At 36.1% G+C, this 18,985-nt stretch overlaps 1 protein-coding gene across 6 annotated transcripts in view; it reads right to left on the reverse strand.

The window, feature by feature from the left end:
• The window catches only part of PHF3 (PHD finger protein 3), a 77,023-nt gene that overhangs the window by 31,497 nt on the left and 26,541 nt on the right, over nt 1–18,985 (reverse strand). For 5 of the 6 annotated variants that reach the window (XM_029911969.1, XM_024200034.2, XM_024200025.2 and 2 more), the window contains 2 exons: nt 6,308–6,635; nt 3,660–3,843 (listed from right to left, as the gene is read on the reverse strand). In XM_029911969.1, coding sequence (XP_029767829.1) covers nt 3,660–3,843; nt 6,308–6,631 — 508 coding nt within the window. In that variant the 5' untranslated portion in view covers nt 6,632–6,635. Of the gene's footprint in view, nt 1–3,659; nt 3,844–6,307; nt 6,636–6,746; nt 7,698–18,985 lie in introns of those variants that run through there. The other variant, XM_029911966.1, reaches the window with a different exon arrangement.

Here is an 18,985-nt window from a genome sequence, read left to right on the forward strand (position 1 = left end):
CAAACAAACAAACAAAAAACACACACACCACACAAATATTGGGGGATAAGGGGTGTTTCTGCTTGTTTTTAAAATACAGGAAATTCAGATCATATCTATCTTAGAACATTAGGGATAACCAGCAAATTAATGGAAAGATCTTTATTCAGTCAGTCTTAAAACTCTGGGGGAAGCTGTTGGTTTCTATTTAACACCAACACCCAACAAACGTTTGGAGAAAGAATGTCTTTGTTAAGAGTTTTAAATAATCTCACCCCTTCAAAGACTTACGCCGTGGCTACACTCGAAACTTCAAAGCGCTGCTGCAGGAGCGCTCCCGCGGCAGTGCTTTGAAGTGAGAGTGTGGTCGCGCGCCAGCACTCTCCCAGCGCTGCAGGTACTCCACCTCCATGAGGGGATTGGCTTACAGTGCTGGGAGCGTGGCGCTGTACAGTGCTGTAACTTGCTGCGCTCACACCCCTGAGCGAGAAAGTTGCAGCGCTGTAAAGCGCCAGTGTAGCCATAGCCTTACTGACATCAGTAAACAAGAGCAGAAAATATAGTTAGTTCCCTGTTGTGTTTTGGGTATTTGTTATATCAACTACTGCAGCTCTGTTCTACTAATGCAATTTCTGTATTGTTACCATTGAAATGCCTATCACTATTTCTGAAAGATGATCCAAAAAGAACTCATGTTATTAAATATATTAATTTACAGCAGTGAATCCCCATCAGACATGCCTTTGCCTTATGTCCAAAAGGAGAATAGTGTACAATAATGAGAAACAATATTTATTTTAAAGTATCAACTTTACTATCGAGAAAAATAAACTGTATTAATTTTTATATAGAATAAACATGTTCATCCCTTTCATATATAAAGAGTACTGAAGAAAAATGTCCTTAAAATGTAATTATTTTAAGAAACCATGTAAATTATCAGAATCCCAAGAAAATTTTCTAAGAACAGCTGTCTAGAACAGCTCTCAGTTACTGCCACTTTTGAGAAACAAAAATATTCCCAGGCTTCTGTAGCCCGTTGGTTTACGGATTTTTTCTTCCACATATAGCCAACCAAAAAGAAAATAGGCCAGCTTTTATTAGTTTGACTTTTTAATTCAGATGTTCATGAATCTCTCTAATAATGCACATTGAATTGTTCAGTGAAGTAAACTGAAAATTAACATAGTGGAAAGCACTTATCTGTGCATAAAATTTCATTTTAATCTAAAGTAAACTTTCCCACTGAAACTGGCATTTCTAAGCCCATTAGCCCTAAATTTCTTCCAGCTGTTACATCTGTATGACAGAAGCATGGAAGATTATAAACACTCTCTTATACTAAGCGTTTTTAAACCTACTGTCACCAATTACGTCATTTTTCAATTAAACTGCCACCTCCAGCATGGTGGAAAAAATAATTTCAGTTGTAATCCTTTTAATTATACAACTTGTAGGTTATTTATGTTTCTAAGCATATGAAATTTCAAACAGCAGTAAATTAAATTGGCACTCTTTTCCCCGTAAGAATTTATGAGGAGAAAAAGAAAACCATTTATTTTCGGTTTCATTTTTCAGATAAGGGATCAACAATTCAGAATTGAAGAAATAGTTGGATGTATTTTTGTAACAGTTACAATACTTTTCTTTTTAGCAGCACTTTCATATGATTTCAAAACATTTTACATACATTAATTAATGAGTCACATTCATAAGAGATTTAGTATGTCCTTTTTAGGTCATTATGAAGACAACCCCTGATCTAACCATTAGGGGTACTCCGTGGTTGTGTCCTCAGCTCCCCTGACTTGCTACCTGACCCCTGGGCAAATCACAGACACCCCCATCCCCCTCAAAACTGACACATCCATGACACAGTAGCAACTTGCCTGCCAAATTTCAAGTCCCTGCTCCAAAGCATGAAGGCACTAGAGCTTCTCAGCAAAACAGTCAAAAGATTTAGCGCACACACTTTTTTTTAACCTCTATTCTCCTTTATCGAAATATGACTGAACTATTTTTGCTGAAACTTAAAAATAATTCAGACTGAGGCAGGCACCATGGAAAATTTCTGCATGAAGTTTGGGAGAAATATGGAACTGAAAACCAGATCCTATAATGGAAAGTGTCAAGCAAGCTTAAGAACAAACAATGCTACGACCTCCTATAATCTAGGAGAAAAAATTAAGCCTTACTTAATACCCAGATAAAGATTAAGGATCCATTTAATAAAGGTATTTAGGCGTTGTGCTCAGCATTGCAAAACCAACTGATTTAGGAGCCTCTCATTTTTCAAAAGGTCTCTTAAGTGCCTAAATCACTGCCAATGGGATTTAAGCTTCTAAGTGCCTAAATCCCTCCTGAAAATGAGACAGGCATTGCAATGCTGAGCACAGCAACACCAAAATACCTTTTAAAAATCTGGGCCTAACTGCCAAACTAATAAGGTCTATGTTTAACCATTTATGTGCTAAAGGACCTCACCAATAATTCCTATGTTAGAGGAATACAGCATAGAAATGTAATTTAACAACTTTTTAATATTTTTTTCCTTTCTTTACTTTAAAATCCTCTTGCTACTTCCTGATTCACTGGAAGTATTCCAGAATGTATCAGTGATATCACATCTACCAGAAGTCTCATTCTTATCCCTGCAATTCATGGTATCAAGGATGTCCAAGAATCCTGCAAACTGACATTTTAGCAAACCAAGAATTATAAGGATTTCTCAGGGATTAGGAAGGAAGAATTTTTTAACTTTACTGGTGCTATTTAGCACATACGTTTTCATTTAAAATATGCATTTATTTGTAAGGTTACAAATATATTCTTCCAACCAAAAACATAATTACTAGAATGCCAGTGTTAGAGATGGTCCAAGAAACAATTCTTTCAATTAGCTCAACATTATATGTAGGCTAGGTTCAGAGTTTGTGTTCAAGGATTAACCAGTCAGTTGTAGTTATATGGCACCAAAATTTCATGAGTTGCTCTCAGAAGATTTCTGCCCCAGATTTTGTAAATGTCACAAGATAATAATCTTATAAGATTATTCTTTGTGTAAGATTTCTGACATTAGTTTGTACCTTAATTGGAGTTGGAAAATATGCCCCCTTACAACTTTTGATGCAATTTAGAAACAAAATTTTATGGGGAGTTTGGATAAGAACACTCTTCTCCACCCACCTTTTCCAATGAAATTTGGGGCAAGGGACCCAGGTGATATTTTCGATGCAGAAGAATAAAGAAATTCAAATTTCCTATTATATCCTACAACAACCATAACATGTAAGCTCATACACATAGTATTTCATATTTTTCTAGAGCAGCGATTCTTGATGTTTTTCAATGTAGACCAAACTTTGTAGACTGTGAGCATTTCCTTTCCCATTCTTGATAGCATAGACCACCTCTCCTTCCATTCACAATCATATAATACTTGTGCAGCAATTATAGAAGCTGCTTAAATGGGAAAGTAACATTAGGAAAGTTTTTCATGCATTTTCAACTGGTAAAGAACATTAAAAGAAGCAAAAAAAACAAAAGATTCAGCACCACGTGAGCAGCCTGCTCTCTGCAGACCACAAGCAAATGTTCCATGCCCCAAAATGTAAACAGAGCTGCAATACATAGAACTTTCATGTCTTGCTGACTATAGTTGCTGTTTGGAGTCTTATTACCTGATTTTACGGTCTTTTCACTTGAGCAAGAAACACTAAGGGAATCTTTATTTATTTTTTCACTTTTCTCTTCAGAGCATCGACGAGGAAGTGTAACTGTTTGTCCCATCTTCCGAATAGGAACTTGCCCTTTTTTATTATCAGAATCTCTGCATTCTGACAAATTCCTCACATCACCTGATTCCTGAAACAAATACTTTAACATATTAGTATGGTAACAAATGTGAAGATGAACTAAACTGCTACAAATCTTCCCCAAAGTATATTTTAAAAATAAAAATGTTGTATAATAAAAATCTCAAACTGAGATGATATAAAGACATGCTCCTTAAAAAGCTATTGAAAAAGATGTCACAATTTACCACGAAGCAGTGTTTAACTGTTACTTCAAAAATTGGGTTCTTTGGTCTTGTGTTGTATTACCAAGGTAGCATTCCAGAGAACATGCAGTAAGTTCCTTGTTGAAAGCAGCTGTATTTTCTCAGTTAAGTTTAAAATTTTTAAAAGTATATCATATGTGGAGATAGATTACACCTGTCAGCGAAGTAACTCATATGCAATAAACCTGGCAAATGTGCACAGCAAACAAGATCTAGTTAGAAAGGAAATAAATATTACTCAAAAGGAAAATCAAAAGTATTCTCTAAATCTCAATTTAAAGACTCCCACTGACTTCAATTCAGTTAGTATGAGTGCAGGGGGATGTTAAAAGGCCTAATTCCCATTTAAGATCCCAGAGAAGGGCTCAAAGAGGATTATTATTATTATTATTATTTTGTTGAATAAAGTTTATTGTTTTTTAAATCCAAGTGAACTGTAAATGATCAGATGAAGATGGACATATAAAGAACATACAAAACTTTCTCAATAGTTACATTATAAAAAGAAAAGGTGAATAAAAATCAAATATACTTGGAAAAAGTATTTTAAAAACATTTTAATTCAGACTAGTTAAAAACTTGAATTTGTAATCTTCTGTTTAAAGAACTAAGGATTCTAATCTTTAAAACTGACCAAACCAAATCAGTTGCAAGTTGTAGTGTTGCAGCCATTTTGGTCCCAGAATATGAGAGACAAGATGGGTGAGGAAATATAAAAGACATCACCTCACTCCCCTTGTCAAACCAAATCAGTGTAATTTGTGGAATATACAATGTATATTTTCAGAATGGGCATCACAGAAGGATTCATGAAACATGCATTAAAAGTTGAGGCAGTTTTATTTCCCCTTAGTTAATCTTACATGCTGGTTTTGGTGATCTTCTTCAGCTGAATTCTAAATAATATAATTTATATACAGATTACAATGAATATAAATTAGGGTTGGGTTTTTTAACTAAATGTTAACTATCATTTTAATCATATACTAAAAAATAAAGAATCTGAATAACTGTAATTAAACTAAGCCATTTCATTTCTTTAAACATTAGGTATTGATTGGTCAAAATGAGATCCAGAAAATAAATAATCTGAAATGGGGAGAGGGCAAGGATTACAATTAGTCGTTTAAATCTTTTTTCCCCTTCTGCTATTAAATTCATGATTTAAACCACAATGCTGAAAAAAGCTTAAATTGCTCAAACAAACAAAAACTAAAAAGTGTTGCTTTCATTTGATGTCTCAGTCACACTGACATGATCCTCCTAAGTAGTATGGGACTAGCTCTGGGGTGATCAGTTAAACAATGTCACCTGGTATTAGACAAATTCCTAATAAGGAATCTGACCTAATTTAATGAGCAGGACAGGGAATGAGAAGGTAATAGTATCTTTGGGTAAAAAAAAAAAAATAATAATACATTCGTTTTAATTGAGTATTATATCGAAAGGCAGTGAAATCCATGAGCTCTAGATAGCTATATAAGAATGACTACATTGAGAGAGATGACTAAACCTAATTACCTCCAGAAAAAAGTTAATTGGGAAGTTGGTTTACAAGACATTTCCATGAACATCAGACACACCTTTTTTTTGTGTAATAAGGAAAGATCATGAAGTATTCTGATCAAGTGTTTAAAGCCCTGGTGCACAAGTACTTAAATGTACTGAGATAGATGGAGTTGGCAATTGAACAGAAGGGAAATTTAAATAAGATCTTTATTATTATGAACTGAAAAAGTTTTTAGAAATATCATCCTTCACCACCAAACCTTGGACATGTATTCACTGGGAGAGCTCTGAACCTCTTTGGGAGCAAGAACATCTCCAGGAATTTTCCCTCCTGCAGAACTATACTGCCTCTTCATCTCTGTTAAGGAGCCAGCTTGCTTTAGGGAAGCAAGCTGGCTCTTCCTCATCTCCAGAAGCTGCCATGCAAGATAATGGTTATTACAGGATAATGGTTAAGATGGGGGAGGGTTTGCAAAATCATATTTTTCAATGTGTGTGCGCGTACACACACAAAAAACAAGGTAACAGCAGATTAGCAATAGTACTCACTTCAAAATAGCCAAACCAATTTAAAGGAACTAATTGGAACAGTATGCCTATAGCAAAACATTAGATGACAAGTTTTAGCCTAGACTGAAGTTTTATGAAGAGTTATAAACCTGGGGGGAATTATTTTAATTGAAAGGAATAAGTACTATAATATTTCAAATAGTAAAGAATATTTTTAAAGGAACTTTAACCATCTTAAATAAGCCTTACCCTTCTAAAAATTTTGACTTTGTGCTTCATTATATCATCTGTCTGCTTAGCTTTCTCATTTGTTACACTGGGATTACCAGTATGAGTTTGCTTTGACATCCCAGGTTTTTCACATTCCATTGTTCTATCTTCTCTATATGCTTCAAGTTTCAGTTGAGTGTCCAGTATATTTTGATCACAAGATTCTGTTTTTTTGTCTTCTTCAGCACAACATTTCACACACACATATTCTTTATCTTCTTCTCCCATTCGTTGTGCTTGAGAAAGACTCAACCCAACACAGTCACCATGAAACCAATCATCACATCTACCACAGCCTACCATAAACCTGAAAATAAAACAAAACAGTATCAATCAATGCACAGAGGGAGGTAGAATTTCATATCAACTATAGCCTACTTGTTAAATAATTTATCAAAACAGAGCAATTTGTTCTTACCTGATAAATTATTTTCTTTAAGCTTTACATCCATTACTCCAGCCTTATGACATGGTTAGATCTTCCCATGTGAAACTGAGAAAATGTGGCATAATAGTCCAGGAGATCACAACTTCAACATGAATTCCCACCCATAACCCCACACAGACAAAGAAATCCTCCTTAGGAATACCGTTTAGAGAAAAAGTCATAGGAAAATAAAAGAAGGCTCTCAAGACTGATGAACATAAGACTTAAAAAGGTAATACACTCAGACAAGAAAAAGTTAACTCTCTGCACTTGGCATCAAGGAATCCAACCGGGCAACAGGCAACGTCCCAAATATTGAACTAGCATAAGCTGCCAAAGCATAAGGAAAATGTTCAAAAATTTTGACAATGAACAAAACTCAGCTAAATCCACTGCTTAAACCTCAAGCCATTAAAAATCTGATAGAATAAACCAACAGACAGTATATGACAGATTTCAGCAAATTGTTACATTTTGCTTTATTCCTCTGTAGTTTTGTGGGGCACAGGCTCATCTTCTTCAAACCATGGCTGGTTTGCCATCATTTTCATGGACATGCTATGTTTTTCTACTACATTGCAAAACTTTGTATATTTATTCACCCAAGTCAGTGGACATTTGAGAAAACTTTTCAACCCCTGAAATGCAGACCTCTAAAAATGTACGTCATCTCATTTGGTCTTCTCATAGATCTGCTTTTGTATTTTGTATGCAGAGATAACTTTAACTAAAGTTAATAACATCCATTTCCTAATGTCTACAAAGACCCTGGGTATCTAACAAAGTTATGATTTTGCAAGTATTTTGGTATATTGTGAAGTCCTCCATTCTCTGCCCATCTGGTGCAATGCTCTAGTCAAATTACTTTTGAAGAATGCAGAAAACAATCTCTCCCTAAGCTACAGAGACTTAATACATGAATGTATCTGTCTTGAAATACTATTCCTGTTAGCAGTTTGTTTCTTTTAAAAAAAAAAAATAATAACCCCTCGCATTAAAATTGAGACAGGCTAACTCTAAGGACCATTATTCAACTGATCTGAAATTTCAGAGCTCTCATGTCTGAACCCATCTTTCCCTTCTGAGCTTTTTTCTATTTTGTTTTTAAGAGTCTAGAAAACAAAAATGGAGTTAAATTTTGAATGAATTAAATCTATACTGGTCACAAGAATATCCTTATAAGTGTAGATAAGTTCTTTAATGCTGAGCACCTTGATCAGGGAATTTGTACTAATTAAATAGAAGACAATATTAATTTTAAAGTAATACAGTGCAAAGCTGACCATCAGCTCGAATAGTTTTATGGCAAGTGCTTTAGAAGCAAGATAAATATAAAAAGAACAGGAGTACTTGTGGCACCTTAGAGACTAACAAATTTATTAGAGCATAAGCTTTCGTGGGCTACAACCCACGTCTTCGGATGCAGATAAATATAATGATTTGCAAACCCTAATCTGCTCTAACCAGAAAGACCCAAGAGTTCTAACAACTCCCTTTTGTCAAAAGATCCCAAGGAACCAGAAAGAAGAAAGAAAGAAATATGGAGATATACCTATCTCATAGAACTGGCAGGGACCCTGAAAGGTCATTGAGTCCAGCCACCTGCCTTCACTAGCAGGACCAAGTACTGATTTTGCCCCAGATCCCTAAGTGGCCCCCTCAACCAGATTCCTATTCACCTACCTGCCTTCCTCTCACAGTTGCGATGCTGAAGCTATTTGATGACTCACCTACTTTGCAAGAATATATTTCTATCATAAATTATGTTGAGAGGTTTGGAAATTCTTTGGTTCTCATTCACTAGGAAACTGAAGGTAAACATTCCAGATGGCTCTGAGACACTGGCAGTTGGTCTAAGAAACTACAGGAACCTCAAAAGACCAAAAAACCTGAAAGCCTATTTGTCTAATACTAGAAACTTGAGACCCGAGAGTAGGAAGTTAGTCAGTATGGTTGTCTTGGTTCTGATCACTCTTATACCAGTATAAATCAGCAGTAAAGTCAATGGAGGTGTGAAATTGGTTTAATAGGAGAATTAGGTCCAGAAGTTTTAGGGGAAAAAATCACTTCCAATTAGCTAATTTCTCTGAGATTCCAACTTTACTTGACATAATGACTGTTTTCCTGTTGCAAACAATCCAGTTATTTGGTTTGTGAATCAGAAAAGCAATCTTTTCACTATTGTTTGTGTATACTTAGTTCATGAGCACTTATTTTGCCTAAAACATGCTGGCAAGTAGCACTCATAGATGTGTTCAGTTCCCAATCATAAAGCTACAAGTTCCTGAAAGCTTTCTATGAGTATGATATGAGTATTTTCAGATCTACATTCTGGCAAAATGAAGAATTCAGGAGAAAGTTGGTTAGGTTTGGAGGTAATCACTTTTCACAGCCTCATCACAACTACAACCAAAATATTCATGAACATACTCCGAGTCAGAGAGAGATTGAAGGGAAGTTAAACTCCTGAAAATTATTGTTCTTTACTGTCAATCCTAGAGCACACACCTGATGGGAGTATACATAATATGAATTTGTTTTACAATTCAATGATCCACAGGAATATGTTCCACTTAGACAACAGACATCTGCCTCACTGTAAGAAAATATTGGTCAAGATCTGGGACACCAAAAATGGATACAAAAACTCCCCCCGCAACATATAAGAAAACAATGTAATGTTTCAACTGTAGTTGAAAAAAAGACTTTTAAAAGCAAACAGCCAATTTTTAAAATTTTCCTCATGTTTAAATAAAGATGTTTATATCCATTTTTGGTGTGCCAAGGCACTATTAATTCATTTTGATTAAAATTTGAAGGAAACAAGGAATGTAATGTCCAGCAACAGTGACTGGCCCTTGAAGTAGAATTAAATTTAGATACTGTTTAACTCTCATCTTCTAATTTGATATGGAAATGCAGGCATGTTAAATGCAAGACCAGACAACTTCAGATTTTTTTAAAGGAACAAGGAAACTATAGGTTTTATCTTTGAGAATTTTTCTGCAACTAATGGCCATTAAGTTTTTTGAGATACTAAGAAAACATCTTAATTACTTTCTAGATGAAGAAAACAGATTAAGATGATCAAGCATGGAGAAAGGATCTCCATAGACTGATATCTGAATAGTATTTGGACTGATATGTGGTCAGCACTGTTCCTTTCCCAGGAGGAATACCAAGGTCCCAAACATAAGAAGGTACTGAGCACCCTCAACTCTGGAGTTAAGGCACTCAGGACCTGGTCCTCTGAGGTTCTAACAGGCTACCTATTTTCAAAAGTAGAGTGGTGGACAGGTCTAAGATCTAGGTGATTAAGTAAGATGTCTTTTATTTTTCAGAGCCTTGAATACTGGCAGCTTTGTTAACCTGAAAGAGCTTATTCTATAAAACTTTGATTTGGCCTGTCTGAAACCTACACTAGAAAAATCTAGACCATTCTTTAACAATAATGAAAATAAGGCAAGCTTGACATTTCAAGTGAATCTTTAATTTCTCTAACTATACCTAAACTGCTATCAGAGGGGTAGCCGTGTTAGTCTGTATCCACAAAACCGAGGAGTCCGGTGGCACCTTAAAGACTAACATTTATTTGGGCATTAGCTTTTGTGGGCAAAAAACCCACTTCTTCAGATGCATGGTGCACCTGAAGAAGTGAGTTTTTAACCACGAAAGCTTATGCCCAAATAAATCTGTTAGTCTTTAAGGTGCCACCGAACTCCTCGTTGTTCTTATATCCAATTAGCATAATTTCAAGCCATGAAGTACATCTAAGGGCCTAGGTAGTTTTCAAAGGAGAAACTGACTGTTGCTCAAAGCCCCAGATATTTGTGGTTTATTGGAGAAACATATGCTGTCAATGGTATATTTTCTATTGGTTAAAGATCAATGCAGACAAAATAAGACAGTCTCTTCAGACAGGACCAATAGCATTCTCAAATCAGGATGAATGTTGTATACTTCTGTTATGATCTCACTCTGAACTGTCTGGAGTGAAGTGAACTATCAAAAGAAATGACTGTCTGGTGACAGAGGTATCCTTAATTAGCTTTTTTGGGAACTTGATGAGAAGACCCAACTTTTATTGCATTTAAGATTGCACAAAAAAGCATCCTATATACTAATTAAGGCTATAAGGTTGTGCCCAAAATAGGAAAACTGGTATCTCATAACTCTCCACTCTTAGTAGCAATTATGGAGGCTGTAACTCAGGAATTTACATTTACACTGTTTTGTCTAATCCTACTCAGAGAAGATGGAATTGTAATAAATATATTTGTGTTCTACCTACACTATAACTTCCACTCTTTCTACCAGTGAATCTGCACCACTGGTAAACTGCAGGTCCTTATTTTCCTAGTGTAGACAAGTCTTAAATTTTCTACTCGTTTTAAATTATTTTTTCAATGTATTTATTTGCAAATCAAGAAAAAAATTCACTAGAAATTTCAACTCTGGCACATAGATGATCTAGCTATTTCCCACACAGTCACAAGGGTTGAGAGAAAGGGAATAAAGGTTCCTATTTGAGCACTAGAATGGGAATAATTTGATTTTCCATGGGACCTTTTCTAATCTTTATCCACATTATGGGTGTTTTTCTGCACCAACAAAATTAGTTTAGGTAATAGGAGTTATGGTTAGATAATGGAGAAGCTAGATAATGCACAAAGATTAATAAAGGAGTCAAGGAGGGTTGAGGCCTGGCTTGAAGGATCAAGGATTTCTTCTTGCACAGCTGTCACACATTTGTGATTGAAGATGTTCTGGTATCCTGGACTATTAACACCAAAAATTCTGACTGTAGACTGCTTCATAGTTTGAAGTGTGAGGAGCTTTACCCATGTTGTAAGGCTGGATTGGAAGATGTAAAGCTGAAAGAGAAAGAAATATGTTTTGAAATATTAATTCACACCAACATATTGAGTAAATCATAGAAGAATCAGAAGATTAGGGTTGGAAGAGACCTCAGGTCATCTAGCCCAACCCCCTGCTCAAAGCAGGACCAACACCAACTAAATCATCCCACCCCAAATGGTCAGAACTACTTTCTTGTATTTTAATTTAAAAGTTCAGTAATATATAAGAATAACCGCAAAATAGTTGATGGTACACCTCTATCCCGATATAACACAACCCGATATAACACGAATTCGGCTATAACGCGGTAAAGCAGTGCTCCGGGGGGGGGAAGGGCTGCGCACTCCGGCGGATCAAAGCAAGTTCGATATAACGCGGTTTCACCTATAACGCGGTAAGATTTTTTGGCTCCCGAGGACAGCGTTATATCGGGGTAAAGGTGTATACAGAAATAGTAATGTCCCCGGAAGGCACCTCCTTTAATTCAATAGAACTTTTGAGTGGAAAAAGAAGTTGTGTCTTATTCCCCTTAGAGAGGGATGCCTGCCTGTCTCCATATACCAAGATGAAGAGATACAGTCACTTGAAGTATCTAATATTAGAAAGGAATTGGATTATACAAAGAAAAGATCAAGAGTAATGAAAACCTTCTATTATCTCCTTTAGGATTAGCACATCTTTTCAAATCTCTTGGCATACACATTCATTTCGAGGACGATTCATTTCAAAGATAAAAATGTCCAGGCTGTATTTTTTCCAACACTAGTTATAACAAATGGAATGTGTTTAAGCCAAAGCAGATTGCTGAATGGCTGACAATTATTGAGGAATAAGAGCTTAAAAATACATCAGCCAGAAGTCAGTTTATTCATAAATCATTTGCTTTAGAAACGGTACTCATTAATAAAACCACACACACATAAAACAGAAAGGGTTCTATAAATCAGTCAAAATGAAGATCAATAATGGTCAGTGTTCAGCATCATTTGATACAGTTATTAAATGTAAATAAGTACATCATCACTGGAAGTCATCTGCTTAGCATTTTGTATTTGCAGTATATAGCAACAGGACATCACAGACAACATATCAGTACTGCCATCTTGCAACAGTGTTTCATTCCAGCATTCTCTCTATTAATGGGAACAAGGCACCAATCTCAAAAATTTACACAAGTCAAGGTACTACTCAGGTGTGTAAAATTAAGCACATGCATGTTTGCAGAACTGAGGGCTTACTTGGAAAGAAAAAAAGGAAAATAAAAACAGCAGTAAAGTGTAATTAATCTAAAAATATTTAAAAAGCATTCCAAACTTTAATAACCATCATTATTTTCCATGTGTACATAATGCAAGAAATATTTTAACAGTCCTATTTTAAAAATAGTCTCAGTATAAAGATTCATTCACCTTCTGGAAATTTATTTTATGAAACAATTTGTCTACCACCCACTCAGTTGTGTTATATCTGTATCACATTGCACAGCTCAGCAGGAGACACAGGATGGAAAGCAATTTTTATATTATCTTTTCCTGAATTAATAGAGATCTAGCTAGGTGAAGAATTAACTAATGGTGAATGACTGCACTCTTAGTCAACCATCACCTTGATACACACACACACACATTCAGAGATCTTCACAGGAGCTTTAGAGGAGTCTGCATGTTCCACCCTAACAAGCAACTATAGCCAATGGAAAGACTACTGACTTCAGTGGGCTCTGGTTCAGATTAACTGTGAAAGATAGTTCACTTTCGAGGAGACCCCCAGTAAATAAATTAGTACGTGTTCTCTTGTCATCAAAGCATCTATGTGCCTGCATTGGTTTGTTTATTGCAAGTCTAGCTATGGAGTTTTTGATTTTGTAGCAGCAGGAACAACCTGGCTTTTAAAAATGTATCATCCGATCTTCTGGATGGCACTCATAGCAAGGCAAAAGAGCAATGTCAATTTATTATTTTTTTACACCAAGTTTCAATAGAACAACCTTGAAGTAGTTTTGACTTTTTTTTTTTTTTTTTTTAAAGGAAGAAAAATCAGAATAAAATCTTCCTTCTGAATGTCTAATCTTACAAGGAGCTTTTCAGCAAGGAAGAAAGGGCAGGGTCAAGAGCAAAAAACAAAAAAGCATAGTGAGAGAGACAGGACCATCAACAAAATGATGAACTTAACTAAACAAAGTGAAGTCAAATGCAAAAAGTAATGAAACTGAAAACAAAAATATATTCTCTAATTTTTCAGTAATTTTAGACACCAATTCTGCAAGAGAACTACGATGGCAAGATCAGGGGCTTAGGTGTTACATGTAACTAAAAAAGCAAAAAAAAAATATTTCAGACAAATTTGATTTTCAAATTAATGTTCCTTTATTTTGTAGGCCTACCGATACCAATTTTAATAATGTCCCTTTAATTTTATTTCCTACTGATGTAAACTAGCACAAATAATGTATGTGCCAATACAAAAAACTATAGTGTCAATCTTCAATGTGTACAGTATAGAACTCTGCCACCTGGTGATTATGCATTACAATGCTGTTTTTAAATTATACTATCATAAACAAATTTTCCAGTCATAGCTATACGAGAGTAATATTTGTATACTTGTGGTCAATTAACAAATATAAATCATATCTTGTGTGTCATGCTTGTTTTAAGTTCTGGTCATCACACTCATTCATTTAACTATTTAGGCACCAATTCTGAAAACTTATACCTATGCTTAACTTTAAAAAGCGTATGCAGGGTCTTCATCTCTTTCCTTGCCTACAGGGACATAGAACTTAATTTCTGATCCACTGCCATAATGATCTCTCAGAGAAAAGTCCTTATGGTGCTGCATTATATGTATAAATATTCTATTTCAGGGGTGGCCAAACTTACCGACCCTCCAATCTTCAGAAGTTCGAGAGGAGTGCACCTAATGGGGCTCGGGACTTCAGCCCTGAGCCCTGGCAGGTATGCCCCGTGGGGCTGAAGCCCTGAGAAAGAGAGAGAGAGAGAGAGAGAGAGAGAGAGAGAGAGACAGACACACACACACACACACTGCCAGAGGCAACACGTGGGGGGAGGCACATGGGGTCCCACGCTCCACCCCCAATTTTTGCAAGGGTTTGCTGGCCCCACTTGGTCACATGATGCTGCTGGGCTCAGCAAGCTTGGAGCTGTGGCCATGGGGAGAGGCAGCAGCAAACAGCTGGGAGCTGCAGGGAGAGCTGCTGCTTTTGCTGCTGCCTCTCCCCATGGAGTTAAAGCAGTGGCCCTCCCTGGAATTCCCAGCTGTTTGCTGCTGCCTGTTCACAGGGAGCTAACACCTGGGAGCTGCAGGGAGAGAACACAGAGTAAGGCATGACTCAAGATGCTGGGGGTGAGAAAGGGGGCTGATCCTTTAAATTGTGCCCCCTCTCCACTCTCAGCAGGCACCAGTTGTCTCTCACAGAAACCCCTATCCCCAACACCCTGACATAGGGCAGAAGCACTGAGCTCTCCCCCCCCCCCCCCCCAAGTCTGGTAGGCAGAGAATGGGTGGGGGGGATGAGAGGGGCTCTGCAAGCCACACTAACTGTAAAAGAACAGCATGAAGCTCACAAGCCGCAGTTTGGCCACCCCTGTTCTCTTTCTTTACTATGTATGTATGCATTATATGTCTCATATCCCCTAACCTCGAAGTATCAATATAGTTTAAATATTATTTCCACACAGTAATGGATGCAATTGTTTTAAGTGAAAACTGTGTAATTTCACAAGGAAAAATTTAAGCCTAAATATTTTTCCAACTTCACAAGTAAACGAGACAGAAAACTAGTTTTTCATACTGTTTTCAAAAAAAATCTATTAGCGGAATATTATGAGACCACTTATATAGACTATTTACACATAAGAAGTCAGAGATAAGGTTACAGGTTTCAGAGTGGTAGTCTATCAGCAAAAAGAACGAGGAGTACTTGTGGCACCTTAGAGACTAACAAATTTATTTGAGCATAAGCTTTCGTGGGCTAAAACCCACTTCATCGGATGTTTGCTAAATCTTAATGTCTGCATTTTCAAATTGCCTTCCTGTGCAACCTTAAGATTTGTACTTATTTTAAAATCCAACTAAAGCCTTGATCCTGCAATTTGTTACACACAGGTAGACTGTTGCACATAACCCCAATTACTTCCATTGGGCTCTGCATGGGTACAGCAATCTGCCCAAACACAAACTACAAGATCAGATACCAAGTGCATTAATAGAGATTAAAAAAAGTAAATAAATATAATAAATAACATTCAAACCAAAGGAATTGAAAGTCATTTGAAAAAGTTAAAGAACTGAAAGTTACATTATTTTTAAAATCTAGCACTGATGTTGCAATTTCATTACAACGATAACAGTTCCTCCAATCGAGGTTTTCCTTATGTAAAAACAACATACAGTAGGTAATTTAATTTATTAACTAGGCATTTGGTGAGCCCTGATCCATTAAGGAAAAATTCAAGGGGGCCAGAAGAGAGGAAAGTTTGCAATATTTCCCTTGTGAAGCTTCCCACAGATTTGTAATATATGGTTAGGATTTGCCGGCCTGTAGAAAAGGCAGGGAGTTCAAGCCCCAAAGCCTGTAGATCTTAGGCACTGATGCAAAAGCCAGGGACACTGGAAACAATATAATAGAAGAGAATGCTGTGTAGGGTCTTATGTTTTCTACAAGCACAGGGATGAATATAGGATTCCTTCTGTGTGCAGATTCCAGGATTTATCTGGCTCTACATAAAGAAGAAAAATAAAACTTTTTGTTCTTATATAAGTTGCAAGACATACGAGCTACCTTCAGAAAAAAAGTAAACTTGGAACTACTGTCCTTTTATTATTCTTCCTATTCTGCTAGTGCCATGAAAGTATATTCACTTGATCAAAATCCAGAAACCTAGTCCATTTCAACAACAGCATTTACAGAAAGTGGAAGGAAGAATTGCTCACATATAAATGCTGCAATCATACATAAAGATATGTTATTGGCTGAGGTGGGGGAGGGAGAGGGAACACCTCAGCATTAATATAGGATTAAAGTTGCAAAATCAAACAAGTTAGGAAATCCAAAAAGTTATGGTTTCTCATTAAAACTAACTCAGACACATGGTATACCCCATATACATATTATGATATGTATTATTAAAAAAAAAAAATCAAACCTCACAGTTTACATTGAGCAAGGAAAACAAATAGGAAATATGTGGTGGAAATGGGCAACTACATGGCAGTACACCATAACCAGCACTTCTGTTCCTGAAGAACTTCATCTTTTATTTATAAAAAAAACTCTAGCTGTTACACTGCAAAGATATCACTTTGAATAGAATCAATAAAATACAGTCAGCAGACAAAATGAAACAATAGTACTAATGCCAAAAGCTGCCCCCCTCCACACTTCATAGATAAAGTAGATCCAAAGCATGCTGCTACTACCTTGGTTTCACTGAGGGTGGTGAGGTAAGAGGAAGAGACACCATGTATAGGAACTATGCAGAGAGGTTATAAAAAATAAAATCAACAGGCACAACCCCCAGCAGAAGATACATTTGGGCTCCAATTGCTATTACTGATCGTGCTACAGTTTTCATGTCTATAAAGCATATCCACACTGAGGGAAAGGACTCCTGCTCTACATTCCAATCAACCTCTTTTAGGTCCCCTGTGCAAAGTACATATATTTTACCTTTGAACTTGGTATCAGAATTACAGCATCTGTTCCTAAAAGGTGAACTGTCCAATAATCTCAATATGGTACTGACCCTGAAGATGAACAATGTTAACTAGTTTATTACTGTTACAGTAGAACCTCGGAGTTACAAACTGAGAAGTCAACCACACGTCATTTGAAATCGGGAGTATGCAATCAGGCAGAGGCAGAGACAAAAAAAGCAAATACAGTACAGTACTGTGTGAAATGAAAACTACTAAAAAAATAAAGGGAAAGTTTAAAAAAAGATTTGACAAGGTAAGGAAACTGTTTCTGTGCTTGTTTCTTTTAAATTGGTTAAGAGCAGCATTTTTCTTCTGCATAGTAAAGTTTCAAAGCTGTATTAAGCCAATGTTCAGTTATAAACTTTTGAAAGAACCATAACATTTTGTTCAAAGTTATGAACATTTCAGAGTTCCAAACAGCCTCCATTCCTGAGATATCCGTAACTGAGGATCTACTGTATTTTAGCAGACATATCCAGCTTAGCATATGATTGTGAGAGCCCTTATTACAATACCTCAAAATGTGATCCTGGTACATGCAAGAGAATCCTAAATTAACACTGAAGGAGAAACCTCAACATTTGGTATTTTTTTTTACTTAACTGATTAATTTTTGCAACCTTGGTTTTGCATTTTGGTAAGGGGGGGCAATTTGAGTTTGCATAGTATGTTAAAATGAAAATTTTTTCCAACCTTAATTCAAGTTGTATTTCATTAACATAAAACCAAACTTGCTAGTCATAAATTAGAAAGCTCTTGGCACACATTTTCCTAATTTGGGACTCCACTTCAGTTCCATTTCTTGTTTTTCATACCATCTACAACATAGCATTGACAAGCAACATCTAACAATGTTTAGAGAATTGTAAAAAGCAACACCATGAACTTAAAATCTAGGTAGTTTTTAAAAAATGAATTAAGTTCCCAACTTGAAGTGTTTTTTCATTTCTCCCTTTTCCTATGCGATGAGTCCCACAAAAAAAGAGGGAAAACTGGCTAAACTAGCTGCTTATACAGGGGAAATGGAGAAACTGAATAAACAAATGTCATTAAATGCAAAGTAAACAATTTTTTGGAGCTCTCTCAGTTTTAGTACTTGTGTGTTGTACTTTTAATAATATTCAGTAAAAACATTTCAGAGAGGTACAGTTTTTAAGCTGCTGTCCCTTTTAAAAGCAGGTTTAATTACTGCTGCAGTAACAAGCACAAATAATGTAACAACACACTGTCTCTGCTTAGGAAGATATTATAGAGGAGTTTTGCTTCCTCTTCTATTCTAACCTCAACCTAGTTTTTGAGATGAAAACTTTAAGGATGTATGTTCAAATTAAACATAAGTCCAAAATGAAGTAAAAAGTAATTCAAAAAACAAAAACAGAAATGCTCCAACGGTTTTGTTTTGTTTTTCAGTTTGTAAAAACAACTGAAAAAGTGTGTGTGTGTGTAAGTAAAAACCACCAACCATGGGCAACAATGGAAGCTTCCTCAATCACCAATATGCATCAATCTGTTCTGTATATACCATCTTTGGGAATGAGAGTGTGGTTCAATTCAAAGCCCATTTGATCGTGGACCTTTCTGCTAATACCGTTGAATGTTTCAATTTGTGCCAACTGTAGTAACAATTCAGTGATACAGGAACCTGTCCA

The sequence above is a fragment of the Terrapene carolina genome, unplaced genomic scaffold, assembly GCF_002925995.2.
Source record: "Terrapene carolina triunguis isolate 2854851 unplaced genomic scaffold, T_m_triunguis-2.0 Scaffold42, whole genome shotgun sequence".
NCBI lineage: Eukaryota > Metazoa > Chordata > Testudines > Emydidae > Terrapene > Terrapene triunguis.